Consider the following 25430-nt stretch of genomic DNA (forward strand, 5'->3'; position numbering starts at 1 on the left):
GTTTCTCCTGCCAATCGTCATTCCACCCATTGCTCCACAATCTATCATCTGTCATCTGGGAGTGGTACAATAGGCCAATAGTGGCCACAGTACCAAATAGACTCAGTCCCACCCCACTAAGGATAATCACTAAACCAAATCACTCATGGAACTGAGCCCTTCTTGAGAAGCCACCAGTTCTGCAGCTACTCAAGAACTTCCCAGAATTTCATGGAATCCAAAGGTTCATTACCATGTTCAGAAGAGCCCTCCATCCAATTCATACCATCCCATTCCGTCTCTCTAACATCCATTTTAACACTTCGTGGACTGGCGATTTAAATATTTAGATCACCCTGGGGACCGGCATTTTTAAACCTACTACCCTAACTTGTGAACTGTTCACTTTAAAAATTAATATGAAATCTAATTAATTTTATGAACTAAAATTTTTGGAGAACACTTACCAATGTTCCTAGAAGTGCTTGAGAGTGTGATATTTCTGGAAACATTCCCCTTTGTGAAGTGGCATTACACAGAACTTGCAATGTAGACAGTCATACTCCTTTTGTTGCGTACTGCGCAAGCACGGTATCGCCTAGAAGGCTGCTTCCCCTTGGCATGTTCACTATTCACAATTTTCACGACGGTATGTTTCCACATATCACCCGAGTCGCCCACGGTGGTCCACATGAGGCCTGCATGGAGTGGGAGTTGATGGACCCGGTCGCACTAAGTCTGTGTCTGTAGCCCAGGCTTTTGCAACATTCAGCAGAAATGCCTTGTATTTCAATTTTGAAGGAGGGTTTAGATTTTTGAAAACCAAAAATGAATTGAAAATCTCACAATTTATAAGCCACAAGGCAACTCTCTTTGTCCACTTTACTGTTTTCAAAGGAAGAGAATAATAGGCCAAGTACTGATCGGTTCTATCAACTCCCTTCATGCACATATTATACTCGGAAATACAAACAGGCTTCTTTACCTGTCCACGTCTCCTTTGAACATCAACCATGCTCGAATTGTGAATTGTGGATTTGGGTCTGATGGAATTTGCTTCACCCTGGATTTCCAGTAAACTGTCCCAAAGCAGGCGTTTTGTCTACTTTTCCCAATGTTGCTACCCGCACTTTCGTCAGAGCTACTGTCACTTTCACTTTCACTGTCTGTGGCCACAATTTTTTTGTTCGCCCCGGCCACACTCACTATCAGATTGTGAGTCGCTGTCACTAGCAGACTCGCAAGGGACGTCAAATAGCTCATCGGAGAACAAGTCAGATATTTCTTGTTCTCCAAGAAAACGCTTGGACCTCAACCTCTTCCAACCTTGATCCATTTTGCGCTAGTAACTTCCTGCCTGGTGCATGCAGCTGGAAGATGAACAAAGGCATTTTCTTTTGGAGTGGGAAAGGGAAACAGTTGGGTCATAAACAGCGGGGTCATGTTACTGACTACGAAGCAAACATTCAAGGGGTCTATCACGCACCAGTCATGCGTCTGCCTGGCGCCAGTGCAAGGTATAGTGTGTTTCAACATAACGTGTCCTAAAATCATAATAATATGCCACTGGTCCGCAAAGTGTTAATATTGTCCACCCACCTACACCTTGATCTTCCCAGTGGGCTCTTTCCTTCTGGCTTTCCCACCAATATCCTATATGCATTCCTCTTCTCTCTCATTCGTGCTACATGCACTGTCCATCTCATCCTCCTCGATTTCATAATTCTAATTACATTTGGAGAAGAGTACAAATTATGAAGCTCCTCACTATACAGTTTTCTCCAACCTCCTGTCACTTAATCTCTCTTCAATCCAAATATTCTCAACACCCTGTTCTCAAACACCCTCAGTGTATGTTCCTCCCTTAATGTCAGAGACCAAGTTTCACACCCATACATAACTACAGGCAAAATTATAGTTTTCTGTGTTCTGATTTTTATGTTTTTAGAAAGTAAACAAGAAGAGAAAAGGTTGTGGACTGAATTGTAGCAAGCATTACCCGAGTTCAGTCTCCTTGATTTCCTCCTGGATCAGGTTTTGATTTGTTATAGTCATTCTCAAATATCTGAACTGTGCCATATTTGCAAAACATCTGCTAGCTATCTTTATTTAATGATTTTGCCCTGCATTCTGTGACAAGACAGCAACATATACTGTGTCTATTTCTAGACCAACCTCCTTACTAGCATCAATTAAAGTTTGTTTGTGGTATGTATATTATCACCCAGTATCATAACATCAGCACAGACCAACAGCTGATGTGTCCCTTTTAATTTCAGTCCCACCTGGTTTTCCTGCACCTTCCTAATGACATATTCTAAAGCCAAGTTGAAAAGCAGTGGCAATAAAATATCATCTTGTTTCAGACCATTCTGGATAGTAAAATTAACAAATGTTTACCTATACAGACTTTACTATACGTTTTATTTAAACACATTTTAATCAGCCTGAGTAGTTTCATGGGTACCCCAAACTCTTATCACAATATTGTACAGTACTTCCCTCCTAACTGAATTACAGGGTTTCTTGAAGTCTATGAATAGCTGATGTACTATCTCACTGTACTCCCATTTTTTCTTCAGTATCTGACCATAAAAGAAATAATAAAAATGATCAAAACAGGCCTTCAGCCTTGTGACTGATGATATCATGAAGTGCAGACTTTTGATCTTGTTTCCTTGGCAGAGGTGGAGGTTTCAGTCTGTGAGTAGAGTAAGCCACATACAGATCCAACTAGGTATCAAACTCAGAACCCTTTGAATGAGAGTTCAGTGTCTTCCGTGATATTTCCATGTCCCCTGTTTGGTGGTATAGGCCTATTTTTGTACAGATTTGAAACACTTAGCAGATATCTTTAAAGAAATTCTGTCTACCTAGAGCAATTATTGATACAGTATATGAATAAAAGATGGACAGACTAATGTGAAGGAAAAAAAAGATAAAGCTATCCCTGTAACAGGCCATGAAGGCCCATAAGGTTGTGAGACTCCCAGGGTCCTGCATTATCTAGACAATCAGCTCACAGATGGCAGTGAGGTCAGCCTTATGCACTTGCCACCTTTACCCCCAAGGAGAATTCCTGGTACTCATTTCTGTTAGAGTCTGAGTCAACCCCAGGGCCACAGTATGGGTGGAAGGATTAGGTCAATTGAAAAGAATCCAGCAACCTCATTGGGAATCGAACCCACGATCTCTAGCTTATATCAGAGTGCTTAACCAACTGTGCTACTGCGTGCCCCAAGTGTGGAGAAAATGGGTCTCAAAATTCTGAAGTCCATACTCACTGGGCGTAATTTATTACAATTTCAAAAATAGTTGCAAACCCATATTCATTGGATGACATGATTAATCATGAATATTAAAAATATGTTAATTCCTCTATTCTGGTATACTCTACTGTAAAATTTTACTTTGATTTTAACTCTACAAGCACCAAAATGATTACATTATTTCATCTCTATATTGCTTGATTTAATAAGATTAAATTTTCATGTATTTTTCTGATCACTCATGTCAGTTCATATAGTACTTTATTTGTATGTGTGTTAAAGAAAAACCAAGGTTTTAAAAGTACTCTTTGGTACTTTTAAATATTTTCCAGACTAAAAATGAGATCTCTCGCTCTGGAATACTTGCTGCTTTGCTGTGAACAACTTTACACATTGTATCCCTGAAAACAGACTCAAGTTTTCATCAAGAAACTGTATAAAATAGCATAAAAATATACAAAAACAAAAATATCATTTGTTTTCCACATTGCAGTCAATACACACAAAACTTTCATATGTAAAAGTTGTATACTATAAGGAATTCACCTTATCCTTTGTCTGAAATTAAAAATAAAATACAGAGGTCAAAATTCCACATGTAGAGTATCTCAGAATTCTGAAATAACACTTAATAATTCCAATATTATACTTTTATTCTCCTTATTTACAGCCTCTTCTATTTCTTCCATTTTGTACCAATATATTTTATAAATGTCTGAACATGTAAATTTATGCAGTCATTCACTTTGACCATTGTGTTCTTCACACTACACAATCCACCATACTTTACACACACAACTAATAATTTATACTTTTTGTTGATATCATTCTTGATATTGGCTGTGTCACTCTTCATCCAGCACACGAACACAAGGTGTCGGCATGTCAGTGTAACGAACAGCATGATCTTCATCTGCTGAAAGTTCTCAATAGAGACATGTATCACTCCAGGTCTGAATAAGTAGTCTTATCTGTGAAACACACATACCTATCACTTATATTACCTTTCTTTGGTTCTTACAAATTCTATGGCACACTTCAGTACAGGAATATCTGTATATTAATAATTCCCTGACTGCCAGTAATTTGAGCACCCAACAAAGATATAACCACACAAGTTCTTCACAGGAAGGAAATAATTTCCACACTGCTGTAAAGATGAATATTATTAAAAGCAGAAAGCCTGTCTTCATGCTATTGTGAACACAATATAGGATGCTATCTCATTTCCGTGAAGCGATTTCCATGATGGGAACATGTCATCCTCCTAGTTTAAATCATAAATAGTTAATATTATTATGAATAGGATCCTTATAATATCACTGGAAAACCAAGCATTTATGATTCATGTTCCAGTTGTTACATGAGATGCTCCCTGGCTACTCCTTTTCTTGTCACCTTTCCAAAATGGCAAGGTAGAAAAAAATAATCTATTGCCATTGTCAGTAGTAACTATGGAACATCAGAACACTTTGATCAGTTCTGAGTGTGGCTGACTAATTCAGTAAGCACTGGTATAAATTACATTGCCTTCATTGACATGTGACAGTTGCAATTTCTGACTAAAATAGCAAAGATCATACTAGCTGGAAAAGTGAACTGATTATTTCCACTGTACTCTTTGAAGCTTTACATTCAAACTCTTTTTTAAGTAGTCATGAGTTGAGGCACTTCCCACACTCTGGTATCATGTGGCATGAGATCAAGGGTTCTTCTACTTCACAAATTAACTTCCCACAGCTTCAGGTTATTATCCATCACTTCATGGAACCACTCCCGCTTGACAGAATCTTTAAATGCTGGTGAAAGCGTCCTGAGGTTTAGCTGCAGTAATGCCTCATTTCGTAATAAACTGTCCAATTTTCTCAGTAAGCTTGCATTTTCATGTAATTTCAACAAACTGTTGTACGTGAATAAATAAAAGTTTATTCGAAGGTGTTCTGTTGCCCACCCCTCTACTGTAGCATTCCCACTTGCAACTTGGATCTTTCCTATATGTTCTGCACTCCATGGTGAGAAATAGCTGGCCAACTCCACATTGGACAGATCTGTTATTCCTCTTGTCTTGAAACGATCCTTGATGGTCCGGTAGATGGGAGGAGTATACACAAATACCTGTAACACACAAATACAGAATGAGATTCGAGATATTCAGAAACATGAAACATTGTGTAGTCATCCGGGCATGACAATGTGCAGTCTGGCAGGTGAGTCAGAAGAACATGTTGCCAATATCTTCAGGATAATACCAATATGTTACTGCAGAACACTGATATCCCCCTACACAGACTACATGCTCTCATAACCCTGATGACTACAATAAACATATCAGATACATCCAGTAGTTTCACACAGAGTGACATAGGGCTTCTGTGCAGTCCCTTCGCTAAAGGTTTCCCAACCAGGATGTTACATTCAGGATTACTGTTTTTGGACTTTTGTCCATCTGGTATTGTAAAGAACCTGTGATTGAAGTTAGCTATATATAATAGACCCAGCAGAGTGTCTCCCAACTTTAAAGTGAGAACAGAAACAGATCCAGTTTCTGAAATATTATATATTTAGAATACCAGTATACTGAGTATTCCCAAATGTACACCATCAGCAGAACTGTTTTTACTCGATGTTGCATAGATTTCTGATTTCACCCATGTGTGCCATCTGTGTCAAACTTCTGGATCTAAAAATTGGTATCATTAAAATCAAAGCGTGTGACTCAAGAAAAGACAGAAAAGCCATATAGACAAGTGACTAAAACTGAGAATTATGTGACTACAGGATGAGTTTGAGGAATGCAATATTGTATTTGAATGTCATGTTGTGTCTTCACCAGTGATTGAACGATGGATACATAGGTCATTCTACAATACTGTTGTATGTCAAGAAAAAGGAGGATGACATGGGCAGGGTATGTAGCACACATGGGTAAGAAGAGGTCTTGTGGGATTTGAGATTCTCTCAGCGGTGGTTATGAAGATCTCTGTATTCTGGGATATAATGCCGTATAGTTCGTTAAAAATCAGCCGATGTTTCGCAGGAACATGTCGCCACCATCCTCAGGTTCAGAACTCTGCTTTCTTGCTTGGCTTATTCTTCGACCCTGAAGACTGGGGCGACATATTCCTCCAAAACGTCGGTTGGCTTTCAACGGACTACAAGGCATTATATCCAGGAAGCTAAAAACTCTTCAAGGTTTTGGGTACAACAGTTAGCTGGCACGATGTAGCAGATTCCACGCATTCTGGATTCCAGTGATATAGGCTTCAGCTGGTGTATTCTCGGGTAAAGTGCCTCTAAAGTCTATAGGACAGGAGGCTGGTGGACCTTAGGGCCCATCTCAATCTCGTCTAAGTCTACGACCACGTGTAGTTATGTATAATTATTGGTCATAACCAGGGCCCGGATTTTGATGACATGTCATCTTTTTTTTCCTTGTATCCTATGCGATGCTCTTAAATATATAAATCTCGGATATGAGCTGCTGGTTACAGAAATGTAAATTCTATAGATAATTTTTTGACATTTTTAGGTTTAAGGTCATTTTTTTTNTCTCTCTCTCTCTATATATATATATATACTTCGTCACTAGGGCTGAATTCAGGTCCGAACCTCTGTTTTTGTAGACTATAAATTATTATGTGGGTGGAGGATAAATCGAGGCCTCTTCCACCACAAGAAAATACAGAAAGAGAACAGGATTAAAAAACGCGACCCCGAATTTCGTGGGGACTGCGGCCGTGATGCTGCAAGTACGAATGGTATCAGTTCACTGCAGATGGAAAGAAAGAATTATGGTCTTCCGAGATGTAACGCGGTGTGGTCTGTCTACCAACTACAAGGCGTCACTTCGTAGAAAATATGTACCTGCGTACCATTCCGCAAGAATTAAAGAATTAAATACAATATATACATAAACAATTCTGCATTTAAGCATCCTGTTGCAAACCATATTAAAACGTGTGTTTAATACATAGACGTTTTAATACATAAACAATAAATGATTATATAATCTTATATAACATATATTAAAATCCATATTGTCACTTTTTTATCTGTAATGACCTCGATTTTTTGTGCAACTTAACTATAATGCCACAAAAACGAGATAGACGAATGGATTCCGATGCATCAGTAGATGACGTAGCGATTATCAATTTCCTCAAGATGCGAATGTGCCTCGCCTGAAGTTCAAATATGTCATGTACATAAAAAGGTGTTTTATCTTAGTGAAATAATGTATGTCGTACGAAGTACTTTTTCTTTCGTCCACTGTCTTCCTTTTAGCGACAGACAGTGGCAAAATAAAATTATCCCTTTATATGCATCACAAAATCATATAGGGGGAGTAGCGGTAAAGCTCCATGCCTTCTTAATCTCGATGGAGGTGAATGATCAGCGTCAGGCTGTGTCCGCCCTCGGGTAGTATACTGGATAGCGAAATAGAAAAGGATAACAGAATTTTCGGAAATCAAATTCAGGTCGTCCAGCTCGCACATAAAATAATTTACGAGTTAAAACACAAATTATCCAAGGAAAATACAGGTTAGGCATAATATTTCTCAGAAAATGAAGTACGATATAGTTAGATTTTGAAACTGTCGTAAGTTTGTGTACATTACATGACTTGTAGGTGGGCTGCATGGTAATATAAATTGCCCTTAACCCCATATAAGGAAAAAAACAGCAAAATGTCCATTTTCATGTGCTGCTATTACGTGTTTACATTATAGTATATTCTTATATTGCAAAACTTCATACGTAACGACAATTTTAATTTGACTGCGGAATAACGTTTCACGTAGGTCAGAGCAATGTTACGTCATGACTTACTCTCGTCGAAGGAGGTAAGCGCAGTTATGAATGTCGTCATAACCGTCATAACGAGTGCCGTCGGCTCGCACAGCCACGAAAGCGAAGCTGAAGAAAGCGAAACCTGCTGGGGCCAGCACGGCGGCCTGCTGACCCAGTTCTGTTAGACATTGCACGTAACTGCATAACAGCAGAGCTGTGTACTGCAGGTCTCGCTTCATCTTCTGCTTGAGCCCTCTGGCCTAGTCCAATTCGAAATTTACTTCTTACATTGTGAATCTTGCAGACACTTGGCAGAACTCCTTCCACGGAAATGGGTCCAACGCAAGGCCTCTATCTATACAGGACAATACAAAGAAGGAAAACGCATACATCAATGCCCCGAGTGGGATTCGAACCCACGATCCCAGTGTTTCTTCTACAAGGCTTGTTTGTTTCTATAAAGTATCACGCTTAATTAGGTTGTCTAACGGAGCAAAGTGTAACACTAGACGGGTTTATGTTCAAACTGAATTTTGTACGTTTATATATAAAAACAAGACTTGGAAGTTCAAATAAAATATTTGTCTCTATTACGTATCACTTTTCGTTTAAATATTTTTGGCTTATTTCACTATAATCGGAAAGTGCTTCTTGCCTACTCGATGGCCGACTCTCTCCTTGAACTAGCTCCGTACCGGATAAGAAGATTTCGATGAATTTTCATACTTTGAATTATTTCTAAAAGTATGTGCCAGACAGAACTTCGACTTGTGTTGGGTAACAGAAACGGCAGTGCATAAGTAGCCTACATTCCTACATACAGGTCTATTAAAATAAGCATCGCGTAAATCGGGAAGCCTTTTATCCGAAAGTTGTAGATATTATCGATATAAAAGTTTTAAAAACTCGATTGTCTTTATTGAACCCTTTGTTTTCAAAACATCGTACACAAAATACTAAAATTAACTTCACTGACATGCAGGGATTCTCTAATTTACACTTCACTTCTAGGTACTGTTACAAATTTGTTTACGAGTATGTTTGTTCCAGCAATCTTCCGAATTGCAACATTCACAGTACAATAATATCACGACTAGGGAAAGTGCAAAGTTGATTTCTGACAGTCCTGAAGGATACGAAATACACTTTGATAGGATTCAGAGCCCCGCGCAGCATAACAAAACAAAGCGATCAACTCCACAGCACTTAATACAAGCGACATTGACATCATGTAACATAAGCCCAACGTTTAGGGGACTCATACTCCAGAAATTTTGAGGTTTAAGATTATGTATGAACTGCGAAGTTGTCTTTTAATACGATGGTCTTTTAAGACTGAAACATGACGGAATCTCTGGGACACACAGTCTACGCAGACAATAAACAAGATATGCTGGGATGGTAACTTGCATTTGATTTTACACGAAATGTACCTTTCTGTTGGAATAGGCTGTTACCATCCTTTTTGGCTTTTCTGAATACTTAACGATATAGGCACAGCAGATCATATATAGGGCCCTGCATCTTGTAAAGTGCAAGTCCTCGTGGTCTAGAGGTATGTTATGGACTCTGTGAGGTATAGCCTTCGTGATGATACAACCTTCTTAAAATAAACAGTCCAACATCATATTAATTGACAAGGGCTGAGAACCAAACCAAACGTGCGGAAATTGACAGATGCTGATGAAACAGACATAAGAAAAAAAACTCCGTGGTTTTAGTCCGCAAGCGAACTATACCGACCGAGCGACCGCCGCTTGTCGTCGAAGTTAGTGCCAACTTTTGCGGAAAGAGGGTGTCGCGTTTTCAGCGCAACGGATCCCCACGGCCGTTAATCTCGGTTTTCTAGACCGGAGCCGCTATTTCCCTGAAATAGCTCCTCGATTACCCTCACGAGGCTGAGTGAACCCCGTTCCAGACCCACTACTCCTCAGAAAATCTGGTAACGCCGGGAATCGAACCCGGGACCTCTGGTTCTGTAGCCAGGAACCACAGAGGCGGCGAAACAGACATAAGAGAACTACACGGCGCATGCGCGCGGCGTTCTCGTGTTAACACTAGAACGCCGCCTGTGGAGACCTGTAATTGACAGCGTAACGTGATGAGCCAGTACGCCCTGACGATGAGGCGAAGCTACTAGACGCAATTTGGCAACATTTCGTCAAAAGTTGAAGTTTTAAGGTACCTATACATGTTAAGTTGTCCCTTTGCTTAATTAATTAAGCATGACGCCATGAAGATGCTGTACAGCTCCACACATTCCTAAGCCCTGCAAGAGATGGAAGTGAGCAAGGTAACATTTTGGCTGTACCACAGTTCAGGCGGTTAGGCGCCCATGTCAGATCATGTGCGATTTGTAGCAAATAAAGTGACACTGGGGCAGGTTTTCTCCGAGTACTTCTCTTTCCCTTGCCAATTCTCATCCCACAGACTGTTGCTCACTCATCATCATCTATTATCAGCGGCTGATACAATATGCCAAATAGTGGCCGACGTACCAAGTTGACTCAGTCTCACCCCACGAAATTAAAAAAAATAAATAAAATGTTTGTTGTGCTTAATTTAAGTACAACGATATGAAGGTTTCACGCTGTCTTAACCCAGCCACTTGGTAGACGTTAATTGTCAGGTTCACGCTCTGGCCGCTTTGCCCCAGCCAAAGATCCCCCTGTGGTTGTGAGTTATTTTCACAATTAAATTCGATGGGTCACGTGAGGCTTCGAAATTTTATCGATCGCGATCCACTCATCTGGGTAACGGTGAAAGAAGTAGACTGAAATAGGACACAGGGTTTGGACTGGAACATTCCAACGGAAATTGTAAACAGCGCGAGGAAGTTACCCTATCATTTCCGTAAGGTGACCTCCATTTTCCATGTCGGTTAATAACTGATATTTAGAAGATATCCGCTCCGAGCAAGTTCGTGTGGCACCGGAGCCCTACGCTTGTATTCAGAAAGCACGCGGTTTTAATATCGACTGAAACCGTCCGTAACTTTCTTCAGTCTCTCTGTGCGAATTCCGGCAATTAATTTACTCTTCGCATATCATCCGACACTAATGTAACTTGTGAAGTTGACACAGCGCCATTAAATAACGCAAGAACGAATCAATCCTGCTCAGTCGAGGAGTATTAGAGCAGGATTGATTCATTCTTGCGTTATTTAATGGCGCCATTTCAACTTCATATGTCACATTAGTGTCGGATGAGATGCGAAGTGTAAATTAATTTATTTATTTAGCTGTCATGAATGCGAAACGTTCCCCCCCGAACGCCCGAACGTTGCAGTCAAGTTGTTACCTCCCCGCTTCATATTCGAGAAGTCCAGGATTGTTCAAATCCTGACAGAGAGACTGAATATCCCGACTAAAATCGTTCATTAGGCCCTTTATTCAAATCCCGAGATTGTATCTCAAATCAGGCCACACAGTTTCCTTCCACATCCCTTCCAATTCATCATTCAGTAGGACCGATCATTACACATTCGAGGATTTAGGCTATAATATGAAGTACTTAAAGTGTCGTTAAATAAACAATAAATAAATAGAATACTACCTACGCCCTACTATCAGCTCAGTCGGTATAGCGACAAGCTACGGGCTAGACGACCCATGTTCGATTCTCGGCAAGGGTAAGAAATTGTACTCTGTCCCTCAGCGTCCACACCGACTCTGGGGCCCACCAAGTTTCCTGTCCAACTGCTACTGGGGAATACATCCCACGGGGTAAAGCGGCCGAGGCGTGAAGCTGACCACTCACACTCATCCAGTGCCAAGGTCAAGAATGGTGGGTCTATACTTCCACATACGTCTTAAAGGCGTGGTGCTCAGTTAACTGAGCACAGGGATAGCTTTAACTTGTTTTTTCTAACTCCCACTGTGGAGCGTAGGGCTGATTTCTCAGTTTCATCGATCATTTTTATAGACGGTAGGACTCCTTGGACGGGTGATCTGCTCCCAAGGCCTCTACCTAAACACAGGACGACACAAACACAGAATAAACGTACACACATCAAGCATCCATGCCTTGTGTGGGATTCGAACCCCTGATCCCAGCTTCCGATCGAGAGAAGGCAGTACATGCCTTAGACCGCTCGGCTACCGTGACCGGCAACTTTAACTTAAGAATGAAAAAATCAGTACGAGCTGTAATCCTTCCTGCACTGTTACACGTTAATTTAGTATAGCAATATCGCTCCTTTGTTTCTGGGTACATTTCGGGAGGCTGTTTCCGCTATACGGTTTATTTTGCGTCGAGTTGTAGGGCACCGTGAATTCTGAGTCTGTGGAAGCAAATTGTACGGCCTGTTACAGGGATAACTTTACTTTTATATTATTTGAAACCTTTCTACGGTAACGTAGTCTGGTGTGGCGCCAGTTGCGGCACCTACACTCCACTCCCCCATACGCCTTCATGGCGTAGTGCTTAATTAGTTAAGCACAGGGACAACTTTACCCTTGCAATGTGACCGGAGACGCAACGCGTGTCCCAGTAGTGTAGGTCCAGAGGAAATTCTGCGGAGTTTTGTGTTGACATGTGCGTCACAATTCCGCCCCGTGTCATTATCTTATTAAGTGTGTACGGAACAAAAATTGCACAATACCGGTCTTGTCACTCGGCACCCGACGGGACTGAAGCAGTGATTCAGCTCGCTCTTGCTAGACGTCAGACGGCTGCTCCAAGCTTTCGAAGATTCAGATTGTGCGGTAACTGCAAGGTTTCGACACAGCCTGAATACAATTTCGGCTTTTCTCCACAGACTGACCGACCACAGCACGTCCGACGAGGCACACTTTCGTCTCCCAACAATCAGCACCTACGACGCTGGAACGGTGAACGATCTAAGGTTTATGAACACCCCTACGAAAACAAAGAACACACTCCGTGGCCTGTAGTCCGCAAGCGAACTATACCGACCGAGCGACCGCCGCTTGTCGGTGAAGTTATTGCCAACTTTAGCGGATAGAAAGTGTCACGTGGTCAGCGCAACGGATCCCTTCGGCTGTTGATCTCGGTTTTGTAGACCGGTGAACACCCCTACAGAGGGCGAAAATTACAGCTTGGTGTGGCGTGTCTGCCTTTGGAATTATCGGACCGTACTTCTGAAGATGGTAACCGTACAATGACCATAACCTGGGAGTGATATCTACTGATAATGGAGATATTGAGAGTGAATGGGGATATGGAGATATGGCTCAATCAGACGGCGTCACCGCGAACAGATTTCGTGAAACGGTGAGCTATTCTAGAGCAATGTTTCTTTGGCACCTCATCTCTTGTTCCGGTGACATTGCGTGGCCGTCCAGGGTACCTGACCTGACAGCACCCGACTTCTTCTTATCGGGATATTTAAAATATAAAGTTCATGTAAACAAGATTCGTACAGTTATGGAGATGAAAGAGCATATAGCTTACTAAATTAAAGCAATTGGTATAGCGTTATTGCAAAGAGTTGTAAAGAATATCCAAATAAAGCTATCCCTGTAACAGGCCGTGGAGGCCCACTGGATTGTGGGACGTCAAGGCTCCCACATTTTCTATAGACAATCGGCTCACAGATGGCGGTGAGGTTGTCAGCCTTACGCGCTGGCCGCCCTTTACCCCCCAGGAAAATTCCTGGTACTCATTTCTGTTAGAAGCTGAGTAGACCCCAGAGCCATAGTGCGGCTGGAAGGATTAAGTCAATTGAAAAATCCAATGACCCCATCGGGAACGGAATCCACGACCTGCCTCAACCAACTACGCTACCGCGTGTCCCCGAATATCCAAGCAAGGCTTCAGAATATATCGCACGTCGTCAGAGTACTTAATAAATATTATTTAAAAATGAATAAGAGGTAATATATTGCATCACTAATATCGCTTTTCCAGCGAAATTATTTTATTTTTATTAACCGCCTTCTAAGCTCTCCAAGGGCTGTCACACACCAAGGCACGAAGTGACCACTACCTGATAGAGCGAGTTCCCAGTCACGTAGGATGCGATGTAATGAGATCCATAGCTCCGGACAAACTCATTGACGCTGGGAGCGTCGCCGACTTTCACCTTCTCGACTTCCTGCTCCACGACCTCCTCCGGCTCCAGCTTCGGGTCCTTCGGCCCCAGTTTGGCGGACACTCTGTGGCGGGCCACCCTCACCTGGAAGCACAACGGTCCGGTCCAAGGCCGGCGTTCTTTATATTTCGCTTTCTCAAAGAGTAAAAAAAGTTAAATCTATCTCTGTGCTTGATTAAATAAGCACCACGACATTAAGACGTATGGGGGAATGGAGGTATAGGTCCATTCTTGACATCGGTACTAGATAGAGGGGGTGGTCAGCTTCACACCCTGGCCGCTTGAAAGATACCCGGGACCCAATGGATTAGAGGCTGAGTGGCCTCAGTTGCCGGTCTGGACGCTGTGGAATACAGTAAAATTCCTTATCCCTGCCGGGAAGCAATCCCCGACCGTCCGGCCCGCAGCCGTCGATATACCGACTCAGCTGATTGAGAGCAGGAAGCATTTTATTTATTTATTGTTCACTTAACGACTCTTTAAGTACTTCATATTACAGCCCATAGCCTCGAATGATATGATCAGGCCTACTGAATAATGAATTGGAAGGGATGTGGAAGGAAGCTGTCGTGGCCTGGTTTGAGGTACAATCCCGGGATCTGAATATAGGGCCTGAGGAAAAACACAAACAATTTCAGTCAGGATCTGAAGAACCCGGGACCTCCCGAACACGAAGCACTGCGATATTCGAGGGTTTGAAGGACAGCTATTGCAATCGTGACAGCTAAATAAGTAGACAATTATAAGTGAAATCATTAGCAGGTTTACTGTCCAAGAGGTTATTACATGCAGTAAGGGATGGAAAGACTTAAATCGACGGAAGAAAGAGCGGTGGACAGAGATAGGACGGAATCACAAACCTCTGGATGAAAATTAAAGGAAAGAACAAGGACAGCTAGAAAGAATATTCTGAGTCCCGCACACACAACGCATTGTCTCATCAGTAAACAGAATTAGGAACAGAGCTAAGTTTTGAGGAATATGCAAGTTACGAAGTGCCGGTTGTGTGTCCTGCTTTGCTTTACCTACAGCTGTATATGAGATTAGGCCCCATATTATAACCATCACATGAAGCATACACACCGTATTTATAATAATACGCTCTTTGTATCTACAGAACATGTTTCTGAACATCGCGGGTACGATTAAAGCCGTAAATATGAACACAGCAAACAGTTTTGCTCAGTATACTCTACATTCTAAATACGTTCTATTAGTTTAACTGCACCTTCTTTCCAAGTTCGATTTGCCGTACGGTTCATTACACAGTTTACTGCAATGTTCTACCAAGTTTCGAAGTTGGCAACATATTTATCGCGTTCAGACAACATATCTGTTTTCCTGTCAACATACTTTAACTATTGTGCATTTAATTGCCCTCCTGTTCAATAATTACTACGCGCATAACTCCCCAACTGTGAAAGTAACAGCCGGTAACTTTCTCTGTTTATTTCAATATGTTCTATCTTTGTTGAAGCATTATCCTATGTTCCCACCCGGTTTCACTAACCGTTTCATTGCTACTCTGCAGTGCCGTTTGCTTTCGACTAAGTACGCTTAATAAAGTCCCATTTTTTATGTAAGATTTTTTGCTTGTTAACACTTTGAATACCGTGGTTATATACGAGTACAGCATGTACCACTTGCTTTAACGCATGATAACTCAGCATTCTGCATTCCTGTGAGGTACGAACTGAATTCTTATATATTACGTAGAACAGAGTCAGTTTGCAAGGAACCTACTTTCTGGTGACGTAACTGCAACTTCAAATAAACTACTCTTAATCATCCCATTGTCCCTCAACAAGCTTATCTTGCTTATTGCATAAATATAGTATAGGCCTATGTGGTAACTTTATTTTGATTTCATTAACTGGCCACTCTCTTACAAGCGCGATCAATTATTTTACTGATTTTTATATTACGCGATATCTGTGCTGGTTATGTGAAATATGATCGCGTAGTTTTGTATGAGGCAGCAAGGTGGAAAACACACCATCTTGACGCCTGGAAAACATCACTTGGGGTTAGCATGTGGTGTGAAGATATGAACTGCGCTAGTCAACAAGGTTTCGGCAACATGAAAGAAAGCGAACACCTTAAATAAGTTATGATATGTGTCTATTCCAAACCTTGACACAAATTTTCCATTACGCTAGAGTCTTCTGTGTTTATTTCTGAGCCTGAGCTCAGTATTTCAGTTTTCCTTAGTCCTATTATAAAATTTTCAACCATATTACGAGAAAATATTTTATCTGCGAATAAGAGTTCATTCCGATTCAAATAACATAATTACTTCAAATTACCTACTAAATGTGTTCATGTGTCCTCCGTACAAAAAGAAATAGAAGATAATAACAAAACGTGTTACAAGCCTTAGACTCATATTTTCATCGGTGAAGTCAATTTATTCAAAAGATCTTAATTCATGCATGTTATTGAAAACAAGTGGACATTTGTTGCGCTGTATTTTTAATAATATCATTTTAAAATATATTGGTTTATCTCTTGGTTCAAATAACTGATAAACTCCGGTTACTGTAGGAGCGAGGGTGCGTCGCCCGTTAGGGAAGTTGACCGTTAAATCAACATTAAGAAGTTAGTGGTGGCAACGAAAAAAAAAAGATGCACCGTGATGCTACGTGTTACGGGGACGGAACAAAATTTCCACCATGTATTGTCCTGAAAAGAAGAAGTTTCCAAAAATAGGCGTAACGGGCATAATAGTGCAGGCTCAAGAGGCTGGGTGGATGGAATATTCATTATATTATATTTTCAGCACACTTCCGGTGTTCATACGCCAGTGAGAAATTCAAACATTCATACAGAGAATGTTTCTTCTGCAAGGTTGCCGACACAAAGTTCCGTGTACCCTGGTTCGTAGAATACATATTTAATATTTGTTTTAACGATAGAATGCTTAAGCCGATGGCCTCCGATCCCACTCGTTTGGAACAGAGAGTAAAAATAATTTGGCAGGAAGCAATGACAGTTCCTTTAGCAAACCAAAGCACGTTCAATGAACATAACAGTTCTCTGTAGTGACGTGACATGCATACTGATAAGTGGAAACCCCTCAACTCCTTGTTGTACACATCGCATGTCTTCCTTTCCATCGCGAATCAATTGTTGCTATGAAGCACGAAGTCAAAAGACAAGGCCGAGCATTGAGTAGTGGTTAGCATTTCTATGTAGTGCTTGGGAGGTTTGGAGTTCAAGTCTCGATCCCCACAGTGGCTATTCTGATCACATCTCCAATTAGATACTGAGTAAAAAGGTATTGTTGCCCCCGTATTTAACTAATTAACACTACACCATGAAGGCGTATGGGGGAGTGGATGTATAGAGCCATGTGTTCTTGTCGGCGCTAGATGAAGTAACTTGTCAACTTCACGCACCGTCCGCTTTACCCCCAGGGGAAACGCCCACGGTACCCACTGGATAGCAGGCTGGGTGGACCCCAGAACCGGTCTGGACGCGGAGGAAAGAAAGATTTTGCTCCAAGCGGGACTCGAACTCCGACCACTCGGCCATCCAGTCTGTAGTCAGTCGCTATACCGAATGCGCTATCCAGACTTCATAGACACTGGGTTAACACGCTAAAACATGCAATAACTACGCTTGATGGTGAGCAGTGATCCCACTTCACATTGTCTGAAAAAGCGTTAAAAGTTAAATAACAAAGTATTGGAGAGAGAAATATATGAATCACAGATAAACCTACTCGTAATTAGACCTAATGTTCTTCTGGTCTTGTGGGTTATAACACAGTGTTATCACCATATCGCAGAAACTTCTTGCCTTCATCAGGGTATAAGTAAAATCTCATACTAAGGTACTCAGCTCTTCAAAGCAGAACCTCCGCCATCCAGTTAATGATACTTCACGTTCATAAGCGCCACTCGCAAGTGAATCTGACATTTCTCCTCTCCGCTTGGGAACACAGCTGACTTCTGAATCCATCGAGATGTCGCTGACCTCTGTCTGAACCTTGCCATTTGTCCACTTGTCGATCAAACGGTCTGTGAATTCTTCTGACATGTATCCAATAGATTCCTGACCGAAAGACCGGCCCCGGGGGCTCGAACACTGTTGGGTATTTCGCTTTTCTAGTTGAGTTGCTGCCACAGCTCCTAAGCCGAGGGATATGAGAGACCTTCGAATGGTACAAAGAATACAATTGTCGAAGACACTACTGATTCATGAAACTAACCTTTGCTTGAAACATGTGAACCGTCGGTATTTCCAAATGTATGTCATTTTCGGCATCACCAAACTCAAGATTTGGGCTTTCATGGTAGTCCCGTCCTTCTACTGAATACGTTATCTCCCCTCCCCAGCCGTAGTTTCGGCATCCAGGGAAACTTCAACCTTTACGTGTATGATTCATTTCGTGCTCACATACAGAGCAAGGTCCCATCTTTCCACAAGAACTTAATTTTATTATTAAATCAAATGCGTCGAAATTCCTTTATAACGTTTTTTTTTATGTAGATCCTGTGGAGCCAGGGCAGTTCAGTATGTCTAAATTCGGTTACGGTATGGACGATACATGAATCGGAGTTTGATTTCTGGCAGAGACAAGAGACTTTTTCTCCACAGAGTCCGAACCGGCAATGGGGCTCACCCATCCTCATATCTGGTGGATACCGGGAACGCCTTCCTCGGGAATAAAGCGGCCGGAGCGCGAATCTGACCACTCACCTCCATCTTTAACCGATTTTAAGAATGCGTGAACCTATAATTCCTCTCCCTCATACGTCCTTAAGTCGTCATGTTTAAAAAATTATGAGCTCTATCTAGCCGTTTCTGTCTTGTGTTAACGGCAGCACGGCCAGAATTGTGTCAAGTATATCTATCATTCAGCTGAACTTTAAAATTATACTAAACCTTATTAAGTATAAATAATAATCAATTATGTATATCCTTGTTTTCTTCTTCTTCTTCTTCTTCGCCAGTCAGTACACTATATAACGTCAGTCGTGTGTACGCGTATGCTTTTGTTTCGTGACGTAATCTACTCTGCTACGTCACGTTGCTGATGGGCCGACTCTAGCTTCAGTGGAACGTAGGAGCGGACGCCTTGCGCATTGCAGTGCGTGTCCTTGCGGAAGTGCAAAGCAAAGAAAGGCTAGAAAGTAGCTTGAGATATGACCACAAAATTTAACCATTCAATAGCGAGGTATGAGAGTCATAAATTGACTATCGAACAAAAACAGCTGATTGCGTAACTAAGCTCTCAGTCACAGTTCACTGGCTGGGTAGTTGTAACGCACAAGAAATTGCTCACTACTGGACAGGATGGAACAAAACGCTACTCCAGACAAACTGTCCGCTCATAAACTCTCTGCCTATAACGAACCCGACGACTTATTACTGGATTCAGAAAAGTTAACTGGGCCCTATCCCAAACCACTTGAATCCAGTCCACAATTTCATATCCCAATTCCTAAAATCTGATATTGTCCTCCCATCTATGCCTAGGTCTTGACGTATCCTCTTCCTTTCAGGCTGCTCGAACAATTCAGTGAATGTATTTATTATTTTTTATTTTTGCAGATCATAATCAATATTATGGAAGGATATAACTTCAGAACATTTAAGCTTATGAAATCTCTTTTGGATGAAATAAAAACAAAACGGTACGGAAGCGTCCAAGCAATGGATGTCACAAACGGGTGCTGAAGTGGATACCACCAGGAACGAAGAAAATTGGGAGGGAGAGAAAAGTCTGATATGGGCTGGAAGTGGGGCAGTGGACAGATACAGAAGAATGGAGAGCGGAAATCGAAAGACCTCAACGACGTTAAGAAACCGTCAATTATACGAGTACATATACATCCATGTACTCCAAACCCGAAATTTCTCTGTCATGTTCACAAGAGTTCGCCACTGGTCCCTATCCTGAGCCAGATAAATCCAGTCCATACATCTCCTCCCGTTTTTCTAAGATCCATTTTTATATTATCTTCCCACCTACGTTTAGGTCATCCTAGCGGTTTTTTTTCTTTTCTCTTTCCCATCAAAATCTTGTATGCATCCCCAATTAGATTAAATATAAATAAATACTGCATGGATAGCACGTACATAAACACCTGTGTTATCTAATCCACATCTGTTTTGGGCTCTTTAGCGTCTCGGAATTATCATGTGGGCCTCCGATGTTCAGTGAGTCTGGTCACCCCTGCTACATGGCGCCGAATGATGCGATGAGTAACGAATTATGAACTGGTAATGATGTGGGAGAAATCGGCCATGGTCTAATTTGAGGTATTATCCTGGAATTTGCCTGGAGGAATTGAGGAAAACCTCGAAGTCAGGATAGTCTTGTGGCCGAGATCTGAACGTGGGGCCTCCCGACTATGAGTCAAGTGTTCTCCCCACTCTTTGTTGGCCTGGGAAGGTAGTGGCCATGATACTGCAGTGGTCTGTCCGCGGGAGTTCATAATAACAGATCTGTGTAACAGCGATGAAGTTCAAATCGGAGTGTAAAAATAATAATAAGAAATAAGAGACACAAGATGGGCCGAGGCCTGTTGTTGTTGCTATATTCACTCGCATTTATCCCAAAATTTCGATCAGTGAAACGTCAGCCATAACGAAGAATACACGGCGCCTAAACCCAGAAGACGACTTTCTTCATAGTCATCGCCGTGAAAACCTCAAAACTTACAGAATGTATAGAATGTTCACTTTACTAAAAAATAAAGTGTACTGACAGGAATGTCAAACGACAAATCTTCCAATGCACACAATATATTAACACTCTGGCATTAAAAGTTAGAAATTACAAATCATGAAACTTCCAAGGGAATCTTGTATTGAATCCTATAAAAGCACGTAGCGTAACCAACTGCACGGTTCAGAATCTTATTTGAGACGTTAGTTGCTACTCAGTGGCGAAGAAATTTCCGGATTTTTTGGAGTCAGAACATTTGTTAATGTTTTAAAAGAAGCTCCACACCTCAGCTAGTTGAAACCAGTCTACACCTTTATATTCAATTTTTTCGACATTCACTTTAATATTATCATGAGCAGCCGGGACACCGCAGTCGGTATAGCGACTAGCTATGGGCTGGACTACCGAGGGGTCGGAATTCTAGTCCAGATAGGGTCAATAATTTTCTCTTCTTCATGTCGTCCAGACCTGCTCTGGGGTCCATCCAACCTCTTGTACAATGGGTACCAGGGGATCTATCCCTGGGGGTAAAGCGACAGGGGTGTGAAGCTGACCACTCACCTCCAACTAGTGCCGAGGTCAGGAAAATGTGGATCTATACATCCACTCCCGCATACGCCTTCATGGCGTAGTGCTAAATTAGTTAAGAACAGGCGACAATTTTTATCTTTTACTTTACTATAATCTTTCGAACTACGCGTAGGTTCCCAGATGTTATCTTTCCGCGGGAGTTTTCAACAAAAAAGTTAGTAGAACATAGAACATTTACACCATTATATTGTGTAAAAATTACGTAAACATCTTTTAGTTGTTTGTGGTCGGCATTTAAGACGGCTGATGGGCAACTTTTGTCAACCATCAAGTGGCGCGATAGTTCTGATTGGTTAGAGCGTTTCCATAGCATTTATGAGAATTCTCAATATATCATAGCATTAACAGACCATAAAAACAAACTCCGTGGTTTTAGTCCGCAAGCGAACTATACCGACCGAGCGACCGCCGCTTGTCGGCGAAGTTAGTACCAACTTCAGGGGATAGACGGTGTCGCGTGGTCAGCGTAACGAATCCCCAACACCGTTAATTTTGGTTTTCTAGACCGGAGCCGCTACTTTTCCATTCAAGTAGCTCTTCAATTATCCTCACGAGGCCGAATGATCCCCATTCCAGACCCACTGCTTCTCAGAAAATCTGGTAGCGCCGGGAATCGTACCCGGGACCTCTGGATCTGTAGCCTGGAACTCTGACCACTAGACCACAGAAGCAGTCCATTAACAGACCATCACTAGCATTATATCACAAACGGACAAACAGACAGACAGACAGACAGAAAGATACAATCTAAATAAAAGCCGCCCCAGTCTTCTGAGCGCAAAGCATATCATGAGCAGAACAGTAATTCTTTGTGATGTATTTCAAAACCCTGTCAGTATCTCAGATCCAATGACTGGATAGGTGATTAGTGAATTGGAAAAGGTTTTGGAATGAAACAGCAATGGTCTAATCTAGCAACTATCCCGGAATTTGCCCGGAGAAACCGAGGGAGAGAATGGAAAACGTCAGTTTTGGTAGATGGTGTCCCGGCCGAGATTCAAACCGAGCACCTCTTGTGTCTGTAACCTAGATACGCACCAGTACGTAACAATGTTGTCCAGTGACGTAAGATGAGTTGATGCCCATGTGCCGAGCCAATGCATTGCGACTCCAACTGGCCGTGAAAGCGCGCCATGGCCTGTCCAGTCTCTCGACAGTAAAGTCGCGGAAGTAGGCCTGTAGAAGTTGCTTCAGGTTGTCGCAGAACTCCATGTGGAAGTCACCTTCGAACACGTGGGCCCCAGAAGTCGTCACGTCGCTGAAGGTCTCTACAGACTCTTGGAGCGAAATGTCCCTGCGGGAAGAAGTCGCACATTCAAGTTTAAGACGCAACATACTGCAGGCTGACACAAGGTTCTGATTTCTCTCGGGTTCCCAGCTATACTGTCCGAGCCTCTACGTGGTTTTCCCCAACCTCTCCAGGCAAATACTGAAATATATGCCACAACACCGCCCTTTCATTAAGTCTAATATTTTATCATTGAGCGCTATGTAACCACAATAGCTGAAACAGTCTCTATTTTAACATAATTAAGCAATCCTCTTTCTCTCAAGGCGAATCCCAGTATAGTACCTTCAAATAGGCTACAGCCGCCACCTTCCAAACTCTTATCATTTTTTGCGGTATTATATTCTTAACTCTACTGAAGTTAGATTATAAAAAAAGACAAAACTATCACTGTAACACGCCGTGGATGCCTACAGGGTTGTGAGACGTCGAGGCTCCCACATTTTCTCTAGACAATCGGCTCACAGATGGCAGTAAGGTTGTCAGCCTTACGCGCCGGCCGACCTTTCATCCCAGGAAGATTCCTGGTACTCATTTCTGTTAGGGGCTGAGTTGACCCCAGGGCCATAGTGCGACTGGAAGGATTAGGTCAACTGAGAAATCCAATAACCTCATCGGGAAACGAACCCACGACCTTTCAGCCTGTAGTACCTCAACCAACTACGCTACGCGTGCTCCCCCCGCTAGATTATACTCGATTTAATAAATATAATTTAATTACTTTTACATACGAAACAGCACCGTTAAATGCTCCAATTAATTGATTCGTCATGAATTAAACATGAAAGTCGTCGACTTAAGATACAGAAATATTTCGTAAACATACAAAAGTCCAAGCTTATCACACGACTTGACTTCCCTTGAACGACTGATATTTCTAATCAGTAATTTTAAGGTCTGTCATTCATCATGAAATATGTCATACATCACTAGGCTCGATAACAACGTACGGTATAGGGATCAGACACACTTTACCCTCACTGGGAAAAATCTGAACCATGGTCTCTCACCCTTAAGGAAATAGCACCGGGTGTGACTGAAATAGGCTGGTCATGAGAACATTTGGACCTAAGACAGAGGAATAACAGGACATAGGGGAAATTTCGTAATGAAATTCATAAGTTGGACCGCCTCTGTGGTCTAGTGGTCAGAGTTCCTGGCTACAGATCCAGAGGTCCCTGGTTCGATCCACGGCGTTACCAGATTTTCTTAGAAGTACTGGCTCTGGGACAGTGAACATTAAATTGTGAGATTTGGGGTTCTCACGGAAGTCACTATGAAGAACAGAGTCTTCTAGGATGTGAAGCCGTGTAGTTTGGTACTATTACCAACATGCTGCCTACATCTTCAGTGTCGAAGTATATGCCAAGTAGGCTTAATGCTTGTTTGCCTGCCTGCCTTACTCTGCGACCTTGGAGACAGAGGCAGTACGTTCGTTCGAAACTTCAATAAACTTATACCAGGTTACACGGCATCAGATCCCAGAAGACGTTAGCCTTCAAAATAAATTATTTATGCAAATTGTTGTGCAGATCCCTGATACCACACATCGAGGAATATTTTCAAGACACTGTGGGTGGGAGCGTACACACGACCTCTCCAGTGTCCGTACATTCTATTCATTTCGGCAGCTACACCGCTCGCTTTACACCCCCTGAGAGACGTAAGGGGCCGATTAGATGTGAGGTTAGGAAAGCCCCAGATCAGATTTCGATTTAGTAAAGGAAAGAAAAATCTTCATAATGAGGAGCTTTATAACTTGTACTCTTCTCCAAGTATAATTAGAATGATCAAGTGAAGGAGAATGAGGTGGGCTGGGCATGTAGCACGAATGAGGTAGAGGAGGAATGCATATAGGTTATTGGTGAGAAAGCCAGAAGGAAAGAGACCACTGGGAAGACCAAGGCGTAGGTGGGTGGACAATATTAAAATGGATCTTAGAGATAGGATGGTATGGATTGGATTGATCTGGCTCTGGATAGGGACCAGTGGAGGGCTCTGGTGAACATGGAAATGAACCTTCGGGTTCCATAAAATGCTGGGAAATTCTTGAGTAGTAAAATTGGCGACTCCTCAAGAAGGGCTCAGCTCCATGAGCAAGGCCGGGCGCATGTTGAGGATAGGGACCAGTGGAGGGCTCTTGTGAACATGGAAATGAACCTTCGGGTTCCATAAAATGCTGGGAAATTCTTGAGTAGTAAAATTGGCGACTCCTCAAGAAGGGCTCAGCTCCATGAGCAAGGCCGGGCGCATGTTGAGGCGCAGGGCAGAGCAGCGCAGGGAAAGACTGCGCGCAGTACCAGCGCACGTCCACAGCGTAAGGAAGGAGCGCAGTGTGAAGCACACAGTTGAAATATGGCAGAACTGCTATTATTTGATTTAAGTTCTGAATCTGATTCAGACGACCAGTTTGAAACGGAAATGTTGGCGTACGTGGCACTGAGAAGGACAAAATCTATGAAAAGAGCGTATATGAAGAAGAGAAAAACTCACAGAGAATTCGCTCTGACTGAGCAATTCACTAACTACTTTCGGTTAAATCGTGAGCAATTCAGTGAAGTGCATAGCAAGATAGAAAGTGAAATTTATTCTCCGCTTTCAATTTCGTTTTCATATAATCTGGATCACTTGTATCATACAAAATCTTCCGTCGGCACGCAGCATCGATTGGTAGTTCTTCAATCATCTTCCTTGCATGGGGTCAACTGCGAGCAGGAATCTGCGTCTTGAGCACTGCGCATAGCAGAGGATTGAGACGCAGTTCCTGCTTCACCCTGC

At 42.1% G+C, this 25430-nt stretch overlaps 1 protein-coding gene across 5 annotated transcripts in view; it reads right to left on the reverse strand.

Moving 5' to 3' along the window:
• Positions 1–3883: 3883 nt before the first annotated feature.
• LOC111863693 (torso-like protein) overlaps positions 3884–25430 on the reverse strand; it is a 125900-nt gene continuing 104353 nt past the window's right edge. For all 5 annotated transcript variants that reach the window (XM_033751160.1, XM_023850231.2, XM_023850230.2 and 2 more), the window contains exons 3-5: positions 22403–22658; positions 13990–14178; positions 3884–5363 (exon numbers count right to left, since the gene is read on the reverse strand). In XM_033751160.1, coding sequence (XP_033607051.1) covers positions 4968–5363; positions 13990–14178; positions 22403–22658 — 841 coding nt within the window. In that variant the 3' untranslated portion in view covers positions 3884–4967. The remainder of the gene's footprint in view (positions 5364–13989; positions 14179–22402; positions 22659–25430) is intronic.

Source organism: Cryptotermes secundus, unplaced genomic scaffold, assembly GCF_002891405.2.
Source record: "Cryptotermes secundus unplaced genomic scaffold, Csec_1.0 scaffold369, whole genome shotgun sequence".
NCBI classification, from domain to species: domain Eukaryota; kingdom Metazoa; phylum Arthropoda; class Insecta; order Blattodea; family Kalotermitidae; genus Cryptotermes; species Cryptotermes secundus.